The sequence below is a fragment of the Triturus cristatus genome, chromosome 3_1 (genome assembly GCF_964204655.1).
Source record: "Triturus cristatus chromosome 3_1, aTriCri1.1, whole genome shotgun sequence".
Classification (NCBI taxonomy): domain Eukaryota; kingdom Metazoa; phylum Chordata; class Amphibia; order Caudata; family Salamandridae; genus Triturus; species Triturus cristatus.
This window is the reverse complement of record NC_140583.1, coordinates 623,911,771-623,931,868: the sequence shown is the minus strand read 5'-3', so window position 1 is coordinate 623,931,868 and position 20,098 is coordinate 623,911,771. Positions and strand designations below refer to the sequence as shown.

Sequence of the window (20,098 nt, the reverse complement as noted above, 5' to 3'; positions counted from 1 at the left end):
CTATTCTTGGTGTTGTGATTTGTGACTTCAGGGCGTGAGGCTAACCGGCCTTCGCAGACTGTATTAAAACTCCCCAGTCCTGTGTTGCAAATAGGCGGGGAGGGGTGCATTTTCTCGATTCCACTCCATTTCACTAATCCCCCAGTTTTTTCAAGCTTCAGAAGAAACTATAAACATTATACTCCCATGAGTAACATACCACCATAGGTCTTTAACTCTTTGTTAGGCAGTACACTTTTTTTATTTTTCATAGAAGAAAAGCTTTTTTGCAATCCTAAAGGGAGAGCTATTATGTCTTTCAACTTTTACTAGAAGCAATCTCTGGACTGCACTTGTCCTATGTATAGAAAGGTGCTGTGTCATCTTTAAACTCCTATGAATTGAAATTTGATCAAATGAATTGCTGTGCTTTTATGATTGGTCTTATAGAAATCGAATGAAGCTTTGTTTGATTTCATTTGATTTCACTCATATGTTCTTTTTTGGTTCATTGTGACTTAGAGTGATGCTTTCCTGCATCCATCTGGGTGTCTTTGGGTCTAGTTGACTCACTTTCCTTGTAAATACAATGGTACCTCTTTGTTTCCTCCAGGTCTCTTCTGCCAGTTCTCCTAGTTGCACGAGTTTGTGCGGCAGAAGTTATATAGCTGCATGTCTGCTGCCAGTTTACAGGCCTGTACTTAACATTGCTCAAAAGTTTTAACCGTATCTTTGTGCTGCAGCTGTGTCTCTGTTCTCAGTGGTAATTCCTCATCCTTAGTCCTCTAGGCTGTGCTGCAGCTGTGTCTCTGTTCTCAGTGGTAATTCCTCATCCTTAGTCCTCTAGACAGTGCTGCAGCTGCTTCTCTGGTCCCAGTGGTAATTCCCCATTCTTAGTCCTCTAGACAGTGCTGCAGCAGTTTCTCTGGTCAACAGTGGTAATTCCCCATTCTTAGTCCTCTAGACAGTGCTGCAGCTGCTTCTCTGGTCCCAGTGGTAATTCCCCATTCTCAGTCCTCTAGACAGTGCTGCAGCTACTTCTCTGGTCCCAGTGGTAATTCCCCATTCTTAGTCCTCTAGACAGTGCTGCAGCAGTTTCTCTGGTCCCAGTGGTAATTCCCCATTCTTAGTCCTCCAGACAGTGCTGCATCTGTGTCTCTGTTCATATATACACTACATTCAATACCAAAAGACATAGGTAAAAGACATTATCATTTACAATGCAAATACCTCTGACTGTAAAAAATGCGAGTCCTATTGCATTGCAAATGCTTGTTTAAAATTGATTTCACGGTTTTAATGTTGTTTAGTTCTGATGTGGCATATTGTGAACATTGCTCTTTACAAACAAAAGTTAACATTACATAAAGTACTGCTCTATATAGGTTGTCCCGGCTGTACTGAAACTCCTTCACTAGTGGAAGCTCTTCCTCAGGCCTTACAGTCAAGTTCTGGAACGTGATTCATGCAGAAACCAAAATAATTGAGCATCGCTTAGAATTTTAGGGTGCTTTATTTACCTTGTTGTTTCTATTAATACAACTTAATGAGTAAGATCACTTCTAAGTAAAACCAAAATTGCACTTGCATGCACAACTGTCTACTCTCACACTTTTCTGCAACTCCTCATACTTGTATGCAGCTACCTATTTGTCACACCACAACTTGAGTATGTTAGAGTCATGCATTGGAGCCTAGAAAGAAGGAAGAAGAGCGGAAGTAAAGAGTGCAGGGTGAGGAGGCAGGCCAATGGGAAGATTCAAGATGACTCAGAAGATTATAGCAGGTCTGAAGTAGAATTTTTACTCGTATGCTTTTAAGGCATGTAAAGTTCAGGAATTTGGCTTATTTTACGCAGATGATACACAACTGGTAGTATCAGTGACGGGAGGGTTCTAAGTCCAATTACAGCCAATTGGTTCCCTGCATGGAAAAACTAGCCAAATGGATGGCCAGCTGTAGCTTAAAGTTGAATGGCGATAAAACCGAACTGATGTTCCTGGGAAATAATTCTTTGCTACTATCAGTTGGCCACAAGAACTTTGCAGTCCCCCACCCCTAAAGGATCCACAACAAATTTGGGAATGTGGTTGGACCACAATCTCTCCATGGAAATACAAGCAAGGAAACTGGCAGCCACCTGCTGTGGGATACTAGGCATGATTCGCAAGAACCTAGCCCTTATCCCTAAACAGACTCGGAGAACCATTGTACAGGCCTTGGTAGTCTTTCGGCTGGGCTACGGGAACTCCCTCTATCTGGGTTCCCCTAAATTCATGGTGAGCAGACTACTGGTGGTCCAAAATGTGGCAGCTAGGATATTCCGAGGTATAAGCAGACAAGAATCCGAGAACCCCCTCACTGAAACTGCTTCATTGGCTGCCGATCCAAGCCAGGATCAAATTCAAACCTTTATGTCTGGCCCACAGAGCCATGAACTGCAAGGGCCCAGCCCTACTTGGAACACTCCTCACCCCATACTTTCCCAAAAGGTCTCTTAGATCATCCTCAGACCTGCTCATGTAGACAACAAGGATAAAAATATCCAGATGGGGAGGATTATCTTTTTTCGGACCAGGCCCCAAGGCTTTGGAACTCCTTGCCGAAAGAAATGAGACTGCTAAGAGATTAACTAAGTTTCATAATAAAACTAAACACGTGGCTGTTTCCCTGATGAGCTATTAATCCCCTCGCACATCAGCGCCTCTCTGCAGCACTGGGCAGCCAGCCCTTGGGCAGCTATTCGCTTTACAAATCCATAACCCTAAACAAACAATGGAACTGTGAATGGTTTAGTTCCTCTCTGTGCTTTGGAAGGCAAGCGTTGCTTTAAAATAGTGTATTTGAGTTTGAGGATCTTGGCTGCTTGGGGAGTGACTTTTCATTTTGACTCTTAGATAAATGGAATTCTTTTTTGTGCAATGGTTTGTTCCATGTAGATCTTCTTGAATTTGATGCATGATTCAATGGGTAGTCAATGAAGGGTTTCAAGACTGATGTTTATACGCTTGAGGATAGCATTCATCCGGTTGGGAGTCTATTTGATGCTGTACCTGTTTTAACATGGTCGGGTGCTTATTGAAGCAGCTTGTGTCAGCAGTGCAAAGTCTAGCGGGGAAGACAAGAGCACGAGTGAGCAGAAAATCATGGCTAGTTCTGCTAATGTAGCTCAGAACGTATTAAATTATTTGTAGTGTGAGGGGAACCTACTGTTCTTAGTCAACCAGTGTGCTTGCATTACTAATGCGTTATCCTGATGTGCACAGATTATAATGAGGCAATCGGATCTTCTTTACCTGATGAATCTCTGGGGCGTGACTGCTGCTCTGAAAGATGGCCGCTTAGCCTCAGCGCTCTGCCACAACCGCACCCTTCACAGCTTCTCCTACCGTTTAGAGGGATAAATCTTCTCGAGCTACGACATTATCTGTGCCCTGATACAGCTATGCAACTGACGTGCCGCTCGACTTCAGCTACCGAGCACCCGCACCACACTTTATGCAGCCATCCTCCCACCGCATGGTTCCCTGATGGTTCACAAAGGCCATGCCTGCTCTCAAAATTGCAGCCGCCAACACAAATCCTTCAGTAGGGCCATCCTGTGCATCCTGGAGCCCCCACGGCCTCTACACAGCTGAAAACCAGCTCCCTTTTAGGGTAGGTGCTTAATCTTACCACCGTTCTCATACGCCATCATCCTAGTGGCAAATAACAACAACAATACCAATACTGTTACTTCTCTTTGTACTCGCATTTAGTTGCGAGGGAACATATTGAAAGAAAACAACATGAACCTTCGACCTCTCTTTCCATCGAGTTAATCAATAACTTCTTTTATTCATTTTCTATTTTTCCACACCTTCAATTTTAGTGATTTGTCGAAACCTAAAAAAAAAACACTAAATTATGACTACAAATTTTTTTTTTCAATTTGTATAAATCACACCTACATTCTTCATTCACTCCATCCATTATTTTCATACATATCTATCACTTCCCACATCCACCTCAAACACTCAAAACATACATCATCTCATCTCTCTATATCAACATTTGGCAAATTCTAAAAAACCTTTCATATAAGCCATAGAATAATGCTAAACAAAGTCGTAACTATGTTCCACAATTTTCAATTAATTTGTAGTTCTTATGGCCAGAATAAATGTCTACGCGTTTCAAGCCCCCTCCAATCGCGGGGCTCTCATCAGGACCTGTAAACTAAAAGCAGAGAAGCTTTTTCAGTATTACTAGGCGCCCAATTCCTCTTAATGCAAGTCAAGTCCTTATTTACAAATTGGTTTACCTTAATCAAACGGTGGATAGATCAGCCGATCTATAACACAGGAAAAATCTAAATTTGAAAAAACAAAACGACAACAAAGGAGGACCAGAGTCAGATGGTAATTTAAATCAAGCTATAACCTCACATTCACTCTGATACAATCATTATTTGCTTACATTGTAAGTGTCTTTCCTTTCTTTATATGGTAGCGTGTCTTTTATTATTTCAATACCTGAAACAAAGGGGGAAAAAATCTTCTTATTTCTGCCTCTGCCAAAAGATTCAATAGGAGTAGGTCATTTTGAGTTGTTATTGCCATGACTTACTTGAAAAGGCATTAGCGTAAGCTCGCTCGTTTCTCTTTGATGGTTTAAAGAACCATGTTTCAGATGGAAGGTGCGATCTTTTCGCCAGCTGTAACAATACAAATATGGATACGGACAAAACTTAAATCTATTTCTTTATCCTGACACAAAGGACGATATCTGATGTAATATATATCTAATTCAAGTACCTTGATTCTTTAACCGGCGGATGTTAGTCCTTCTCATTATATCCGGCGGACTCACTTTTCTCGCGCTGTATTCCCACTTCTTATCGCCAACTGTAGTGATATAGATACGTGCAGAGTTTGAACTTGTTGCTATGTTTTTAAATCGTATGGCTATCTCTGGTGGAACTTGTATTTAATTCACGTACCTGAATTCTTTCGACATCGGGTACTGCTCTTTCTCGCTGTGTTCGGCGGTCTGACTCACGCCGGCTGTGTTCACGCCTCTCAGCGTGAGGTTACCTATTAAATTTCCTCACAGGAGTTGTCGTTTTTTAGTAAAGAGTGAAGAAAGACTCTCTCGTGTATTCTCATTCAAGTTCAAGAGATCAATTCAATTACATGTGCTATATTAAAATTGTTTAGAAATGATTAAATTGAATTTGATTGCTGTATTTTAAATCGCATAGCTATCTCTAGTGGAACTTGTATTTGATTCGCGTGCCTGAATTCTTTCGATATCAGGTACTGCTCTTTCTCGCTATATTCGGCTGTTTGACTCACGTCGGCTGTATTCGCGCCTCTCAGCGTGAGGTTGCATGTAACACGTCCTCACGGGAGTTGTCGTTTTTTTGAGTAAAGAGTGGAGAAAAGACTCTCTCATGTATTTTCCATTCAAGTTCGAGAGATTAATTTATTTGCATGTACTATGTTCAAATTGGTTAGAAATGATGAAATTGAATTTAATGGCCGAAACAAGTTTTAGCATGGTCATAGTTTGAATTCATAAAACTTTATTGACAAAATCCATAACTAATCTTTGTGGATTGATTGTTTTGACTTAAAAAGACACTCACGAAATGTATCCCAATTTATAGAGTTCTGAAAGCTCATTCAATCCATTAATAGCTGTATTGAATTTTACTATCAGCATAGCTTCTTTTCATGATTCTAGATCTCCTCCTCTCTCATCTCGTTCTACTTTCGAGATCACTGTCCATTTTAGATCTTTAATCAAATGGTTATTAGCTTTCCAATGATTGACCAATGGCGTTGTTTGGACATTTTTATTGATCCTCGATTTATGTTGAGACACTCTTATTCTGATCTCTTGGTTCGTTTTTCCTATATACAATAGGTTGCAGGGACAACGAATCCCATAAATGACATATTTACTTTTACAGTTAGTAAAGGATTTGTGTTTCCAATAGATTTATGTGCAAATAAAACACCTTCTTCTGTGGACTCACAACAAATGCAAGTGCCACATTTGTGATGGCCAAGTACTGGCGGGAGGCCTACATAATCTGGTAGGGTGTTTTGTTTTATTGTTGGCATTGCTGCTCGCACTATTTGATTTGCAATACTGCGATCTTTTTTTAAAGCGAAAAGCGTATTAAGCTTTAAAGAATGATCTAAATTCTTTATCAAATGCCAGATGACTTTTTTCAAAACATTCGAGTTTGGACAAAATGTAGAGACACAAACGATCTTTCTAGTGGTGGTTTTTCTTTTTTTTTCAAGTAGAGCTTCTCGTGGGGTCCACCATGCTCTTTTCATGGCCCTTTTTAGCAATTTTTTGGGGTAACCTCTTTTTTTCAAATTCTCAAGCAGTTTTGTTGCATGTAACATATATTCATCTTTAAAAAAACAATTGCGTCTCACTCGTAGGAATTGACCATAAGGCAAGTTTTCCTTTAAATTCCTAGGATGGTTACTTGTGAAGTGTAACGCTTTATTGCGATCAGTTGACTTTTTAAATAAAGTAGTCACCAGTCCATTTTCAGCTGGATATATCTCAACATCTAGGAAAAGAATCTATATTTTTGAATGATTCAAGCTGAATTTTATATCCTAAGTTCGGTCGTTCAGCCAATGATGAAACTTGTCAAGATTTTCCTCAGTACTAGTCCATACCATGAATATATCATCTATATAACGAGTCCATTTTCCGATGAATTGGTAAAAAGGATTCTCGTTATAGATACATTTGTCCTCCTATTTGGCCATAAAGAGTACTGCTAACTCTGGGGCGAAGGGGCATTCCATTGCTACGCCTTTAACTTGATAATAAAAATCACCATTGAAATTGAAGTAATTTTTCTTTAAAGCAAAACTTGCTAATTCCATGATAAACTCTGTTGGAACTCTTGTAGGTCTTGGTCTGCTTTCCAAACATGAGCAGATCACTGCCAGGCTGTCATCTTGGGGTATCTGTGTATATAAGGATACTACATCCAATGTGACCAAATGATGTATATCTTGTTCAAAACTTACTGAGACTAATTTGTTGATAAAATCTGTTGTATCACGTAAGAAAGATGGAACTTCATGAATAAATGGTTTTAAAAAATGGTCAACAAATTTAGAAATTGGTTCCATCAAAGACTCACAACCTGATATAATAGGTCTACCTGGTGGTGCTGTTTCATTTTTATGTATCTTTGGAAGAACATAAAATAGAGGTGTCCTCGGATTTTTATTTTGCAAAAACTCATACTCTTTTTTTTTTTTTGTGAGAAATCCTTATTGAAATCCTTTTTCAAGTATTGGAAACAATAAGTTTTGCAGCTCAGACGTTGGATCCTTATTGATCTTTCTGTAGCATTCTATGTCTCCTAACTGTCTAATTACTTCAGATGTATAATCGGTCGTATCCCATACAACAATCGAGCCGCCTTTGTCGGCTTGCTTGATTATAATAGAATTATATTTTTGAAGATTTGATAACGCGTCCATTTGGGATCTAGATGTGTTGAATTTGACCCATCTTTTTTTATATTCCATTTCTACAATTGCTGATAGGATAGTTTTTTCAAAGATTACTACTTCTTTTGGAATTTTATTAGTCGGAGGACAAAAACTGGATTTTTTCTTTAGACCAGTATTCTCCATAGTTTCAGTATATGGGTTTGTGGCAAAAAACGTTTTTAACCTTATCTTTCTACAGAATTCTATGGTCTCAGTTTTGAGTCTCACGAAATCTGTATTTTTTGAAGGAACAAATGATAAACCTTTTTCCAATATACTTTGTTCGTCTTTGGTCAGGGATTTCTTTGATAAGTTGTGAACTAATGATACCTCTAGTTTTTGTAGTTCTGCCGGCGGGTGGACATCTCCCATGGTTGGGTGTTGAATCTTACTCTCCCCCGTGATCTTTGTTGGCCTCTCCCTAAAAAAGGAGTTTGTTGTTGAAAATTTCCTCTTCTATTGTTATTTTTATAATCTTCATTTGTTTCTCCTTCACTGCCACTTGAGGAGGATGATGTTTCTGAGAAAGTGATAAAATTCTTTGAAGATCTTCCTTGATATTCAGGGAGGAATCTACGTGAATCTGCTCGTAGGTAAAAGTCCGTCTGTAGATAAGGGTACACTTTTTCTAGAGCAAAGTTTCTTTTATCCTTTTTGAATGTGTTACTTTTTTGATTAACGGTGTAATCTTTAAACTCAGATATTTCTTTTTCAACTTTATCCAAAAGTGTCTTTGAGTCCGTGATTATCTGATTTGTTTTTATCTCGGATTCCAATATCTCTATTTCCTCAAGTTGTTGTTTGGAAATTCGTTGTGCAGTTTCCACTGTTAGAACCATTAGGTCCCTACTACATTTTGTCTCAATTAGGCTATATCCTTTCTTATATAGGGGGTCTTCTGTAAAGATTACTGGGATGTTTTTAATTTTTGCAGTCATAATTTAGTGTTGTTTTTTTGAGGTTTCGACAAATCACTAAAATTGAAGGTGTGGAAAAATAGAAAATGAATAAAATAAGTTATTGATTAACTCGACGGAAAGAGAGGTCTAAGGTTCATGTTGTTTTCTTTCAATATGTTCCCTCACAACTAAATGCGAGTACAAAGAGAAGTAACAGTATTGGTATTGTTGTTGTTGTTTGCTATAACGGAGGCTTAGCCTTACTGTTTTGAGCCCAAACCCAGTTTTGTTATTGATCATCCTAGTGGAGCACAGAGGCTGTGCCTGACATCAAAATGGCTGCCGGCAAGACACAGTTCTCGCTGTAAACCTGTTGTGTACATTTTAGAGCTCTCTGCTGCCTCTACACACCTGACAGCGGGCCTCCAACTCCCTTTAAAGATCAATGCTTACACTTGACATCAATGCAATCGCAACCAAAGATACGCAACCTATAATTCTGGTGCTCACTGTTGGCGAAAACCTGACTGACTGTAGATGGTCGCCTGACATTGTTGACTTTCTCTCCACTACCCAAGGCTCATACTTCTGCCTCTAAGCTGAGACTTCTCTCTGTGTTCTTTCTATATTATCTATATTGTGAAACCTCCGAGGATGACCCAATAAGACAGAATGATTCTAACTACCTCACGATGAATACTATGCAACCTCACAGGTTTAGCACTCTCAAGGTCATGATCACCGCTAGAGTCCAGGGGTAAACCTTCACTCACCAATCAGCCACAATTTATCGCCTGAGGTTGGGGCCCAAATACGCACCTGCCAATGCTTACATCTACATTTTACCAATCTAACAAAGTGTTTAACCATGTCTACATACTCTAGTGTCATGTCTGACCTCCAAGCACATAATACTAGGGGCTCAGTGGGGGGAAGGGGGCTGAAAGACAATAAATCAGTGCAAAAGTGATACAAACAGGACCCCATTCCTGACACTCCAATCAAATCGAAAGCAGACGCTAGACCTACTCTTGACCTAATCGTGCAGAAGCTTGAATCACTAAATGTTCTTGCCCAGTCCATGAAGGCTAGCAAAAACTCCATGCGGAATGACCTTACATCCATCAAGCAAGATATCCAGCTACTAGGGGAAGAGTGTCAGAAACAGAGTCACACATAAACCTGTTAGAAGATCACAATCCTTGCTCATCCAGACTGGACCGACAGGAAAGATGCCTCTCATACTTAGATGACAGACACTGACAGGCAACCTTCGGATTGTTGGGCGCCCCTAAGGTGCGAAGACCACATACCATCCTGTGCTGCTTTCATGAAAAAAATGGATACCTCAAACCCTGGGTTTAAACTTCACTAAAGACTTCAAAATAACCAAAGCCCACAGAGTCATAATCTTCAAACCAAAAATGGCCCAGCGCCTAGAGCCCTGATCGTCAGACCACTTTGATACTCTCCTGCAGAACTAATCCTCTCACAGACGAATAAGGTGCAAATGTTCATCTGACACGACTCTGCCATCGGAATTTCCCTTGACTACTCCTAAGACACAGTCAAGAGAAGGAAAGCATTCCTATCCCAGCGAAAAAAAACTAAAGGACCTAGCTATACAATTCTCCTTCATTGGTCCAGTTCGCCTGAAGACCACCTACAATGGGAAGATTACCAACTTTGATGACCCCAATGACTTGGTCTCCTTTGTCTGCGAAATTCAAGAATAAAAAAAAACACATAGTGCTACATCCTCATTCTCCACTAATCGTGTTGAGGTATGCTGCTAACTACCTCACATATGAGGTATACTTCCAATTAACTAACTTTAATCATTCAATCGGTTACCTAACCTAATAACAGACTCACCCCTTTTAACTTAGAACCTGGGAATACTCCATAGTCACTCCACCGTCCTGCCCTCATGATGTGCCTCCGTTAGCATCCTCCCTACCTGATTGTTTATAACCCCTGACCACCAAAGGTTATGTCCGAGGTGACCTTGGAAGTAACTGATTTAATCCTGCTAACCCTTCTAGTGATAATCCAATAACATGTAACTTGACAATAACCCTCAAACAAATAACCCACAACTAATTGGATCCAGTAAAATACTGTCAATACTCCAAGTACATATTCACTCACAGAAACTCTGCTCAACTCCCATTCGCTCAAGTGGCCTCTTTGGACCATTACCTAGCTCCCGCCATGCATTTACCTACCCCCTCTGTCGATACGTTTTTTTACTTACCTGTTCAGCGTTTTATTTCTTAGATTGTGTGTTTACAATACGGTCATAGTTTAGGATACGATGATGGACTATGTGTTTACCATTTGATTTCTAGGTATCTTCTTGCAGTCCTTGGTCTCAGTGTTTACGATGAACATTATGTGATACAGATTTCCTGTGACTCCGAGGTACTTAACTAGTCACATCACCAATCCCCTTTCACCCGGTTATAACATTTCAGCAGATTATTTAAGATTTGCCTCGCTACTTAATCTGTCATTAAATATTTATGCGTATTTTCCAGGGAAGCCCGTATATTCACATGGAAGGTATATATGACATCTTTAAGTTAGTAGCTCAATATGCCCTGCTTAGTTTACTACCATAGTTATAACCTTCACGTAGGTTAAACCTAATGCTTTTTTCGAACCCGTATTACCATCCTAATTGTGTGGCTTCTAGCCTTGTGATTGTAGGCTTGACCCCTTATGGCCTTTACCGACCTAACCTCCTTATGAGATTATTACTGTCCAACATACCTACTAGTGCTACATGGGTTATTTTTCGTACTCTCCACTTTTTGTTTTCTTCTTTCTGTCTCCACTTCTCTCTACGTTCCTCACTTGCCACTTCTCTCCTTCTCTTCCCTCATGTCCACGTCCTGATCCTATTTCCTCCTTATCTGCCTCCATCCCTCCCCCCTCCCCCACCCGTTTCCACCCCATCCCGACTCCAACCCTTCTCCTACCCCCCTTGCTACCCTCTGTTAGCATTCTTTGCTTCAGCCGCACCTTTCTTCCAGCACTCACCTAAGGTCATTCTTCACAAACCCCACATATCACAATCCTGCATAATATAAAGATACTATCCCTTAATGTTAAGGGAATAAATCACCCAACACAAGGGCATACAATTCTAGACTATATCCACAAACTCAAGGGAGACCAAATCCTTTTACAAGAAACAAAAGTCGCTATGAAATAAGACATCCTCCTAAAGAAACTCTGGGTGAGTGATCAATCCTGTGCCCCAGCCATCAGAAAAAAACGGTCTCATTACCCTTATCTCCAACTCCTCTGGCCTTAGAATTACATCCGCGAAAGCAGACCCAGGAAGTAGATGGCTCATAACTCCACTCCAAAAGGACAACAACAAAATAGTTTGTGAACATTTATGCTGCCAATAACGACCTCCCTTCCTTTTGGTCACATTTACATAACGAGCAATGGTAAATGCAATAGGTTTCGCCAATGTGATTAATAATAAAGGTGTTTTTGTTGTAAGTTGTAGCTTGGTGAGTAGTTGTGCAATATAAGTTACTAAAACTCTGTTAAAGTGTTATGACTTGTATATTGAGAACGGCAATATATTGTGCTGTTACTGGTTGGATTATAAAGCGGGGAGATTAGCTAAATGGGGGGGGGGCAAAGAGCAAAAAAATTTACTCGATAAGTACAATGTGAATACAGATGAGACCGGATACTGAGATTAGGTGACACTGCGCCACATGTTGCTGGCTGAGCCTTGCTCTGACTGGAGGACGCCGCAAGACACAGGGAGGAGAGAGTGACGGCCAGCAGATGCACTCATGAGAAGTACTTGTTTGGAAATGCAAACAAGCAACACAACTGAAGAGGCTAATTGCTAGGTGAGCATTTGGGGGGATTTCTGTGCTCTTGGCTCTGTCCCAGAAAACACACTAAAGAGACAAGAAGAGGAAGTGGTGTAGCAGTCACAACTGCCAACTTCAGACATCGGGAGAATGGTTTAAGTCTAGGCATCTGCTCAACATCCTGTCATTCTGGGTAAATCATTTAATCTCCAAGCGTCTAAAAAAAATGAATATGTAATGTAACTAGTGCTCATTTAAAGCGCAAAGCGCCTTTTACTAAACTGCAAGAATGAGAATTTAACTCCTTATAAACGCATAACAAAGCTGTAAATTTGTTTTCTTAAATTCACATGACGCCAAAACTCCAAGTTGTTTTCAAGCTCTAAAAGTCGCCGGCTGTAGCCATTGTAGAAGTCCTGTCTTGGGGACAGATGTTATAAACGCCATAGAGTAATTGAAAATAAAGTAATGTTTACTTGTTAGGCAGTTGATTAGGTAATTTGCAAATCCACATAAATGAAAGGGCGTTCTATGTTTCAGTCAAAAGAAGTGTATTTAGGGCATATGACATCATTGCTACGACTCTGCTTGAATTGCTTAAATCGCCCTCCATTCAGACCACTGAATAAAGCAAGGTTCAGAAATAGGGGAGAGGATGTGGCATTGCGGCCACAGCTGCCGACTTTAGAGCTGAGGAACCAGGTTCGAGTCTTGGCATCGGCTCAACATCCTTTAAGCAAATCTCTTAATCTTCCCGTCCCTACAAATATAAAAATATGCGAAGAACTCGCCCCAAATAAAAGTAATGTGAAATTTAAATTCTATTAGAAGCACAGCAGCACAGTCACCAAAAAGTAGGTTGAAAAGTGATGTGCTCGCTGGTAATTAAAATAACGAAGAAGTTCAAGTGGATGGAAAGGAGTACTTTAGCCTTTGGACACTTATCAGAAGAAGAAGTTTCAGAAAACAACAGAAAATGGTATGCTACAACCAATAAAAACAGAGGAAAAGTAAGTAGCTAGCACACGAACGAATGAAAAGGAAGGGCGGGATGTAAGCCCCATTTAATCTCTATTAAATACAATAGATTTCACAAGCACAGTGCTTGCTGTGCAGGTGAATCCTAAAAAGCTGTCTCTCCTGCTCCCTCACTGCAGAATCATCATGGCTGGTGACTTTAACTTACCATGGGACGGTCTCCTAGACAGGAACTCCTCCTTCCAATTTAGACCAAAAAAATCTCACAAACACATGCAAAATCTATGCTGCGGCCTTAAACTGAACGATGTATGGAGACTGTTTTACCCTACAGGCAAAAGCTTAAAAAAAATGTCTCACCAACACAACTCGTTTTCTCATATAAACTATGTTTTAGTTGACAAGACACGCATCCCCTGTACCCCCAATTCTAGTTTCAGATATTTCCTGTTGAATAATTCCCACACAGCACCTAAACCTAAATCATGAAGAATGAATGACCTTCTCATAGAATACCGTACTTTTAGAAACAAGATTAATAACAAAATTATTCCATTCATAGAAATCAATAGAAAATCTGGTCCTACTCCACAAATTGTCTGGGAAGCCCACAAATCCACCATTCCCTATCACATGATCAAACTAATGTCATGGAAAATAAACAAGACATTGCAGTTTAGATAACCTAGAACAAATAAAATCTTTAGAAAAGGATTTTAAACTCAACCCAGACAGATCTCATATAAATCAACTAACAAAATTAAAGTATGATTACAATAAAATTCTAAGCAACAAAGCACACCTCATTTATCAAAGAAACAAAGGCATCTCCTTTTGTGGACAGAATAAAGCAGTGAGAATACTAGCCTCTTATCTGAAACAAACATTCTGTAGACCCCAGATAACCTCTATTACCAATTAATACTGTGCACCCTCCACCAAGGAGGATGATATTCTCCCCACTTTTGAATGCTTCTTGTGCAACCTCTACTCCAAAAGCAACTACACCCCCTATGAGACCTGCCTACAATACCATAACACGACCCCCATCACAAAAATAGACAACACAACTTAAACCCTTCTTTAAAAACCCATTGCACAACGAGAAATCCGAAACACAAACTACTTAAAGCAGGGAAGGCACCAGGACTTGACTGCTTGCCTGCCACCTTTCACCATACCTGGGGACCCTCCCTCATTATTTCCTTAGAGGATCTTTTCCCCCATTTCTACTCTACTGGTACAGTCACTGGTACCGCTGCAGAAGCCACTAGAATAGTCATAATACCTGATGAAGGTAAAACCCATCCAAACTCAAAAATTACCGTCCCATCTCCCTATTAAACTTTGACTGCAAAAGTTGCACGAAAACCCTTGCTCTGAAGTTGGAACCGATCCTCAGAACAATTATACACCCATAACAATCTGGATTTATCAAAGGTAGGTTCAGCTCAGACAATATCAGACCATTCAGTCATATCATTGAGAAAGCCCACCTTCTCAATCAACCCACCTGTGCGGTTGCATTAGAAGCCAAAAATACCTTTGACAAGGTCTCATGGTCTTTTCTTTACGATATCCTTACCGCATTCAATCTTGGCCCAAACCTTTCTAAAATGATTCTCACCTTATATAGGGATCCTAAGGCCAGAATTAATATTAACGGAACACCAGCTAACTCATTTATCCTACAACAAGGCACTAGACAAGGATGCCTCCTCTTACCTCTACTATTTCTAACTACCATGGAACCACTTCCTATAAAATATAGAGACAACCCCCTTATTCCTGGTATCCCCTTTTCTGCAAGCCCACAAAAAGTGGCAGCATTTGCGGATGACATCAAGCAGACTCTGCCTTACTTACTTTATTTATTTATTTATTTATATAGCTCGCTAATACCCAGAGGCGTCTAGGCGCTGAAATCCACTCTCCTGCCAGCCATGGGGAATCAGAGAAAAAGAGAACTAAACGGGGCTTATCTTTAGGCCTAAAAAAGCCAGGTCTTTAGACCCTTCCTAAAGGATATCAGGTCTGATAATTTTTCAGTGAGCGTGGCAATTGATTCCACAATCTGGTGGTAATGTATAAGAAGCTTTTTCCACCCCAGTGAGATAGACGTGCTTTGGGAACTTCACCAGCCGATGGGAAGAGGACCGCAGCATTGTGGAAGGAATATACCAACAAAAGTGGTCAATCAGATATGCAGGACCCTGATTGTGCAGGGCCCTAAAAGCGATGCAGAGAGCCTTGAACTTAAACCTTTTTTCCACCAGGAGCCAGTGAAGCGAATTAAGGGCAGAAGCATATTTAGGTCATTTAAATAGCAGGCGGGCTGCTGAAGTCTGCAGAACTTGCATCTTGATGAGGAGGGTTTTATTAATTCCAATCAAAAGGCCGTTGCAGTAGTCCAGCCTCGACAGTACTAATGCCGAGATCACTGTTTTCTGTAGGTCAGGTGGTATAAAGCAGAAGATTTTCCTCAGAATCTTTAAGGTGTACCAGATGGCTGATGTGACTGCATTCACATAGTGGGAGAATGAGAGAGTGGTGTCAAAGATGACTCCCAGGTTCCTTGCCCAGAGGACAGGAGTGGGGAGAGGGCCAAGTTCGCTAGGCCACCAGTCTGAGGACCAATGGAAGACATCTATGCCAAAAAGAAGAACCTCCGTTTTATTGGAGTTCAGCTTAAGACAGTTCTCTAACATCCATTTACTCACCTGTCCCCTACAGGCACGAAAGTTGTAAATAGTGCTGCGAGAGTCCTCTGAGATGGATACTATAATCTGAGTATCATCGGCGTATAACACCATGGCAAAACGGAAGGATTTGATAAGCCTGGCAAGGGGAGCCACATATAAATTAAAGAGTCGGGCTGAGAGAAGAGCCCTGTGGAACCCCACATGGAAGATTAAAACTCTGAGAGCTCAGGCCATCCATCTCCACAAATTGTTCACGATTAGAAAGAAATTAGTTAAACAATCGTAGGGCGGTGCCAGCAATACCTATTTCTTGAAGGTGACGTAGTAGGAGGCCATGGTGTTGAATGCTGCTGACAAATCCAAAAGGAACAGTGCCGCCATGCCTCCCTTATCTACCGAACGCCTAATCTCTTCAGCAGCTGTAATCCATGCAAGCTCCATGCTATGCCCGCCTCAAACCATATTGAGATGGATCCAGAATGTTATCATTGATGAACATGGTAAGTTCTTGATTCATATATTTTTCAAGAGCTTTTGCTGGCAATGGCAGGCGAGCTATCAGGCGGTAGTTGCCAGGGTCTGTTTTGTCCAGATTAGTTTCTCCCTTTTGAGAAGTCTAAGCTCATCCGAAAACCATGGTTCAGTGGGGGCTGTCCTCGTAATTTTTCCCAGTTTTTGGGGGACTGTTGCCCGTACTGCCGACTCGATCCAGTCATGGTAGTCTGGGGCCTAACATCATGTCAGGTTTCAATGACTATGCCCAAGTCTCAGGTTGTACCATTACTAGAGACAAAATGGAAGTCCTACCTTTGAACTTTCACATCAATAACCCAGTGATCGGGGATTACAGTCTTAAATGAGCCCAAATAAAATAAAATACCTGGGCTTCTGTTTTAGCCAATTCTTAGAGAGTCCTTTGACAACAACAAAAAACTCAGATCTGTGACCTAGTGGGAAAGTATAGGAACCATCAAGATGATGATCACCTCCCCACCACCCCCATCAATTTCCTAATTAGCATGTCGCCAATCCATCTATTGGACACCTCTGATCTGCTAATTGCAGAGTTTCTGTGACAAACCGAAAAAACGAGAATAGCACTTTAAAAACGGAGTCTCCCAAAGAACCTTTGAGATTCAAACAACCCAGACTAGTGGAGATACCAATCTACATACTTAGCGAGACAAGGATTATTCTGGTTCCCCCTTACTAATACCGCCCCTCCCACTTGGCTCAACCTCAAACAACCCTGCCCCAGCCACTCTCCCTTAGTTTACTCATCACCACCAAGAGAATAAGGACGAAGCACTCTTCAGTCTCTCTCTCCAGCACAGCACAAGCTCTTTGAAAAATTGACAACAAACTCCCTAATAAAATGTGTTTCTCCCTCCTGGCCTCACTATGGCATAACAATAACTTGAAATCAGAGGGAAAGACACTTTTTGGGCATAAAAAGGCATCCTGTAATTAGGGGACCTTGGATCTCCTATTAACCGGTGACTCTCTCTCACCTTCAATCCAATTTTGAACTTGAGGAAATAGACTTCTATCACTTTCTAAAGATTAAAGCCATTATTTCAAGACATTAATCTTTGAGAACCCCCCCCCCCCCTTCCCACTGCACTGAAGACCTGAGCTAAAGGTGGGGTCACATAGCCTCCAAACTATACTCTATTCCTGCACCCACAATCTCCTACTTCACTAAACTATTACAGAGCAAATGGGAATCTGTCTTATACAATGAAAACAAACCACATAATATGACACTAAACTGGCCTTCCTTCTGGGCTATCCTCACAACTATTAAAATCACACCCTCCTTAGCATAATGCAGGTTTTGGACTGCCTATATGGCCCATAGGACCCCCTCCAAACTTTTCAAACTAGGTCTCTAATGCACACAAATGCTGGAGTTGCAAGAAAAAGACCGGTAACCTACAACATATGTTACTCGACTATACCTTTTCCAAGAAATTCTGGTCTGAACTCAGCACTACCATCTCGCAGATCCTACAGACAAACTGCACCGCTGACCTAGTCCCTATTGCTCTTGGTATCCTCCCTCCAGTAACACATCTTATGTTGGACAAGGAAGGACATACTTTATGGGATATTCTTGTTTTAATTGGCTTTAAAACCGTTCTATCTGAATGGAAAGACCTCTATAAAAGTTCTGACGATGCTTGGTGGTAATAGGTTAAATTTATCAGGGGAGCGGATAACTCGTTAAATACTTACCTGAAAACCCCATCGAAGGAAAAACAAAAAAATTGGTCACAGCTAGACTCGTACATCGGCAGCCAACTACAACCTTTGATGCCAGCCCATCCCTTAATCCCATACCAATCCCCCTCCCACCTCCTCCCCCCACACCCTCTCCCCATCCATCAAACCCCCTCCCCATCCATCAAACCCCCTCCCCACACCTCTCCTACATCTTCTTTCTTTCTCTATCCTTGGGGTAATTCATTGCTTAATACTCTGCCAATTCTCTCATAGTACCTCATTCGTATCCAGTAACCTTAACCTAAAATACTATGAATCAGTATTATTATGGTCTGCACTATATCTTCTTTCTATAAATCTATTGCAAATTGTGCTGTACCCTTTCCCAGTTTTTCATACCCCGTTGAGCGTTTGTTCCTCTTCTTTCTGTACTGTGACTATTCTTTTTGTCTTATAAAATCTCAAATGTCTTAATTGTAAAAAATGTCCCTGTTGATTCTGGAACTACAATCTAATATTGAGTTTGTTGCTCATTTGGGAAGGTGTTTTTTTATGGACTTGAATTAAGGATACATTTTACTCCTTTGCTGTTTTGGGTAGCATACTTCTGCTAGAATAAAATGTGTAACTTCATTTCCGAGTCACCTTATTAAAATGATAACGTTTTTTTATAGTATGAGAAAATTCAAGAGCTGACTGGCTTTTCGAACACTACCGTTCCTCCGCCAGACTTCCTGTTTGAAATAGTGTACAATGATCAGATGAATACCAAGTTCCAGGAGACCAAAGGTGAAAGCGACCTTATCTATGCATTCCATGGTAGCCGGTTCGAGAACTTCCACTCCATCCTGCACAGTGGTCTGCACTGCCACCTGAACAAGGCAAGTATACTTTTGGTTGTAAAACTGAAAAAAATATTTCAACAAGGCTATGTAAGCACAAGCATGTGTGACCTGCTGCAGAACACTGTCTTTCTAGAGCTTCTGCCACTAAATTCACCTGAATATTTTTGGGGGTGTTTTGTCACCATTGAAACTTTGGATTTACTTTCGAACTTTGCTGTTAGTAAAGCAAGGGCATTTCCATGCGGAACACTAAGAGTGGGCCTGACACACATTTGCACCTGAACAAATGTATAAAAATCAGCAAGTAAATGAGACAGACATGGGTTCAAGGTGCAAACATATACAGACAATGAGAACAGATAGATATACACAAAGGGTACAGCAGATTATTTTCAGTAAGTTATTGTTTGAGCAGTAAGGAGGCGGGAGCCTCGGATCATCTTGTAAAAGAAGTCAATGTAGTTTTAACAGAGCTGAGGGTATCCTGTCCGCCTTCGATCACACTAGCCTTTTCTCGTAACACCTAGGCAGGGATATAAAGTTCTTAAGATATCCAGTATGGACATGACAGAGGCCTGCTTCCCAATGTAGAGAGATGTGTTTCAACTATTGTTGCTGTTACAGGTAGAACTTTTCACCAGTTATTGAAAAATAGTTTTAACTGCGTGACAAGCAATTCTTCACCCATACTCCTAAATCTGATGACCATGCTATGAGACTTCACTGAAATAATATCTGACCAGATTTGATGTAATCCTTTATATCTAAGTGAAATGAATAAACACAGATGCTGTGGCAGAACATCTGTCTCTTTCTCAGGATGGACTATGGGCGTCTTGTCTGGTTGAATCAGCCTAAAGTATCTGCGGCTGACAGGCACTGATTGTTTGCCGAACAGTTACTAATGGGACACTAAAGCATTACATATGACCGTTTCATCTATATGATACTTAATCGCCTTCAAAGTTTTTACTTTCAGTCTTGTGATGATGGATATTATTTTTCCTCTTGATCTACAATTATTGAGTGAAACCAAACTACAACTTTCAACATTCTTGTTGGTATCTTTTAGTTACACAAAAGGAAAAAAAGTAATGT

At 40.7% G+C, this 20,098-nt stretch overlaps 1 protein-coding gene across 3 annotated transcripts in view; it reads left to right on the top strand.

Moving 5' to 3' along the window:
• The window catches only part of PARP16 (poly(ADP-ribose) polymerase family member 16), a 181,837-nt gene that overhangs the window by 74,766 nt on the left and 86,973 nt on the right, over positions 1 to 20,098 (top strand). For all 3 annotated transcript variants that reach the window (XM_085644583.1, XM_085644581.1, XM_085644582.1), the window contains exon 4: positions 18,830 to 19,036. In XM_085644583.1, the coding sequence (XP_085500709.1) occupies positions 18,830 to 19,036 (207 nt within the window). The remainder of the gene's footprint in view (positions 1 to 18,829; positions 19,037 to 20,098) is intronic.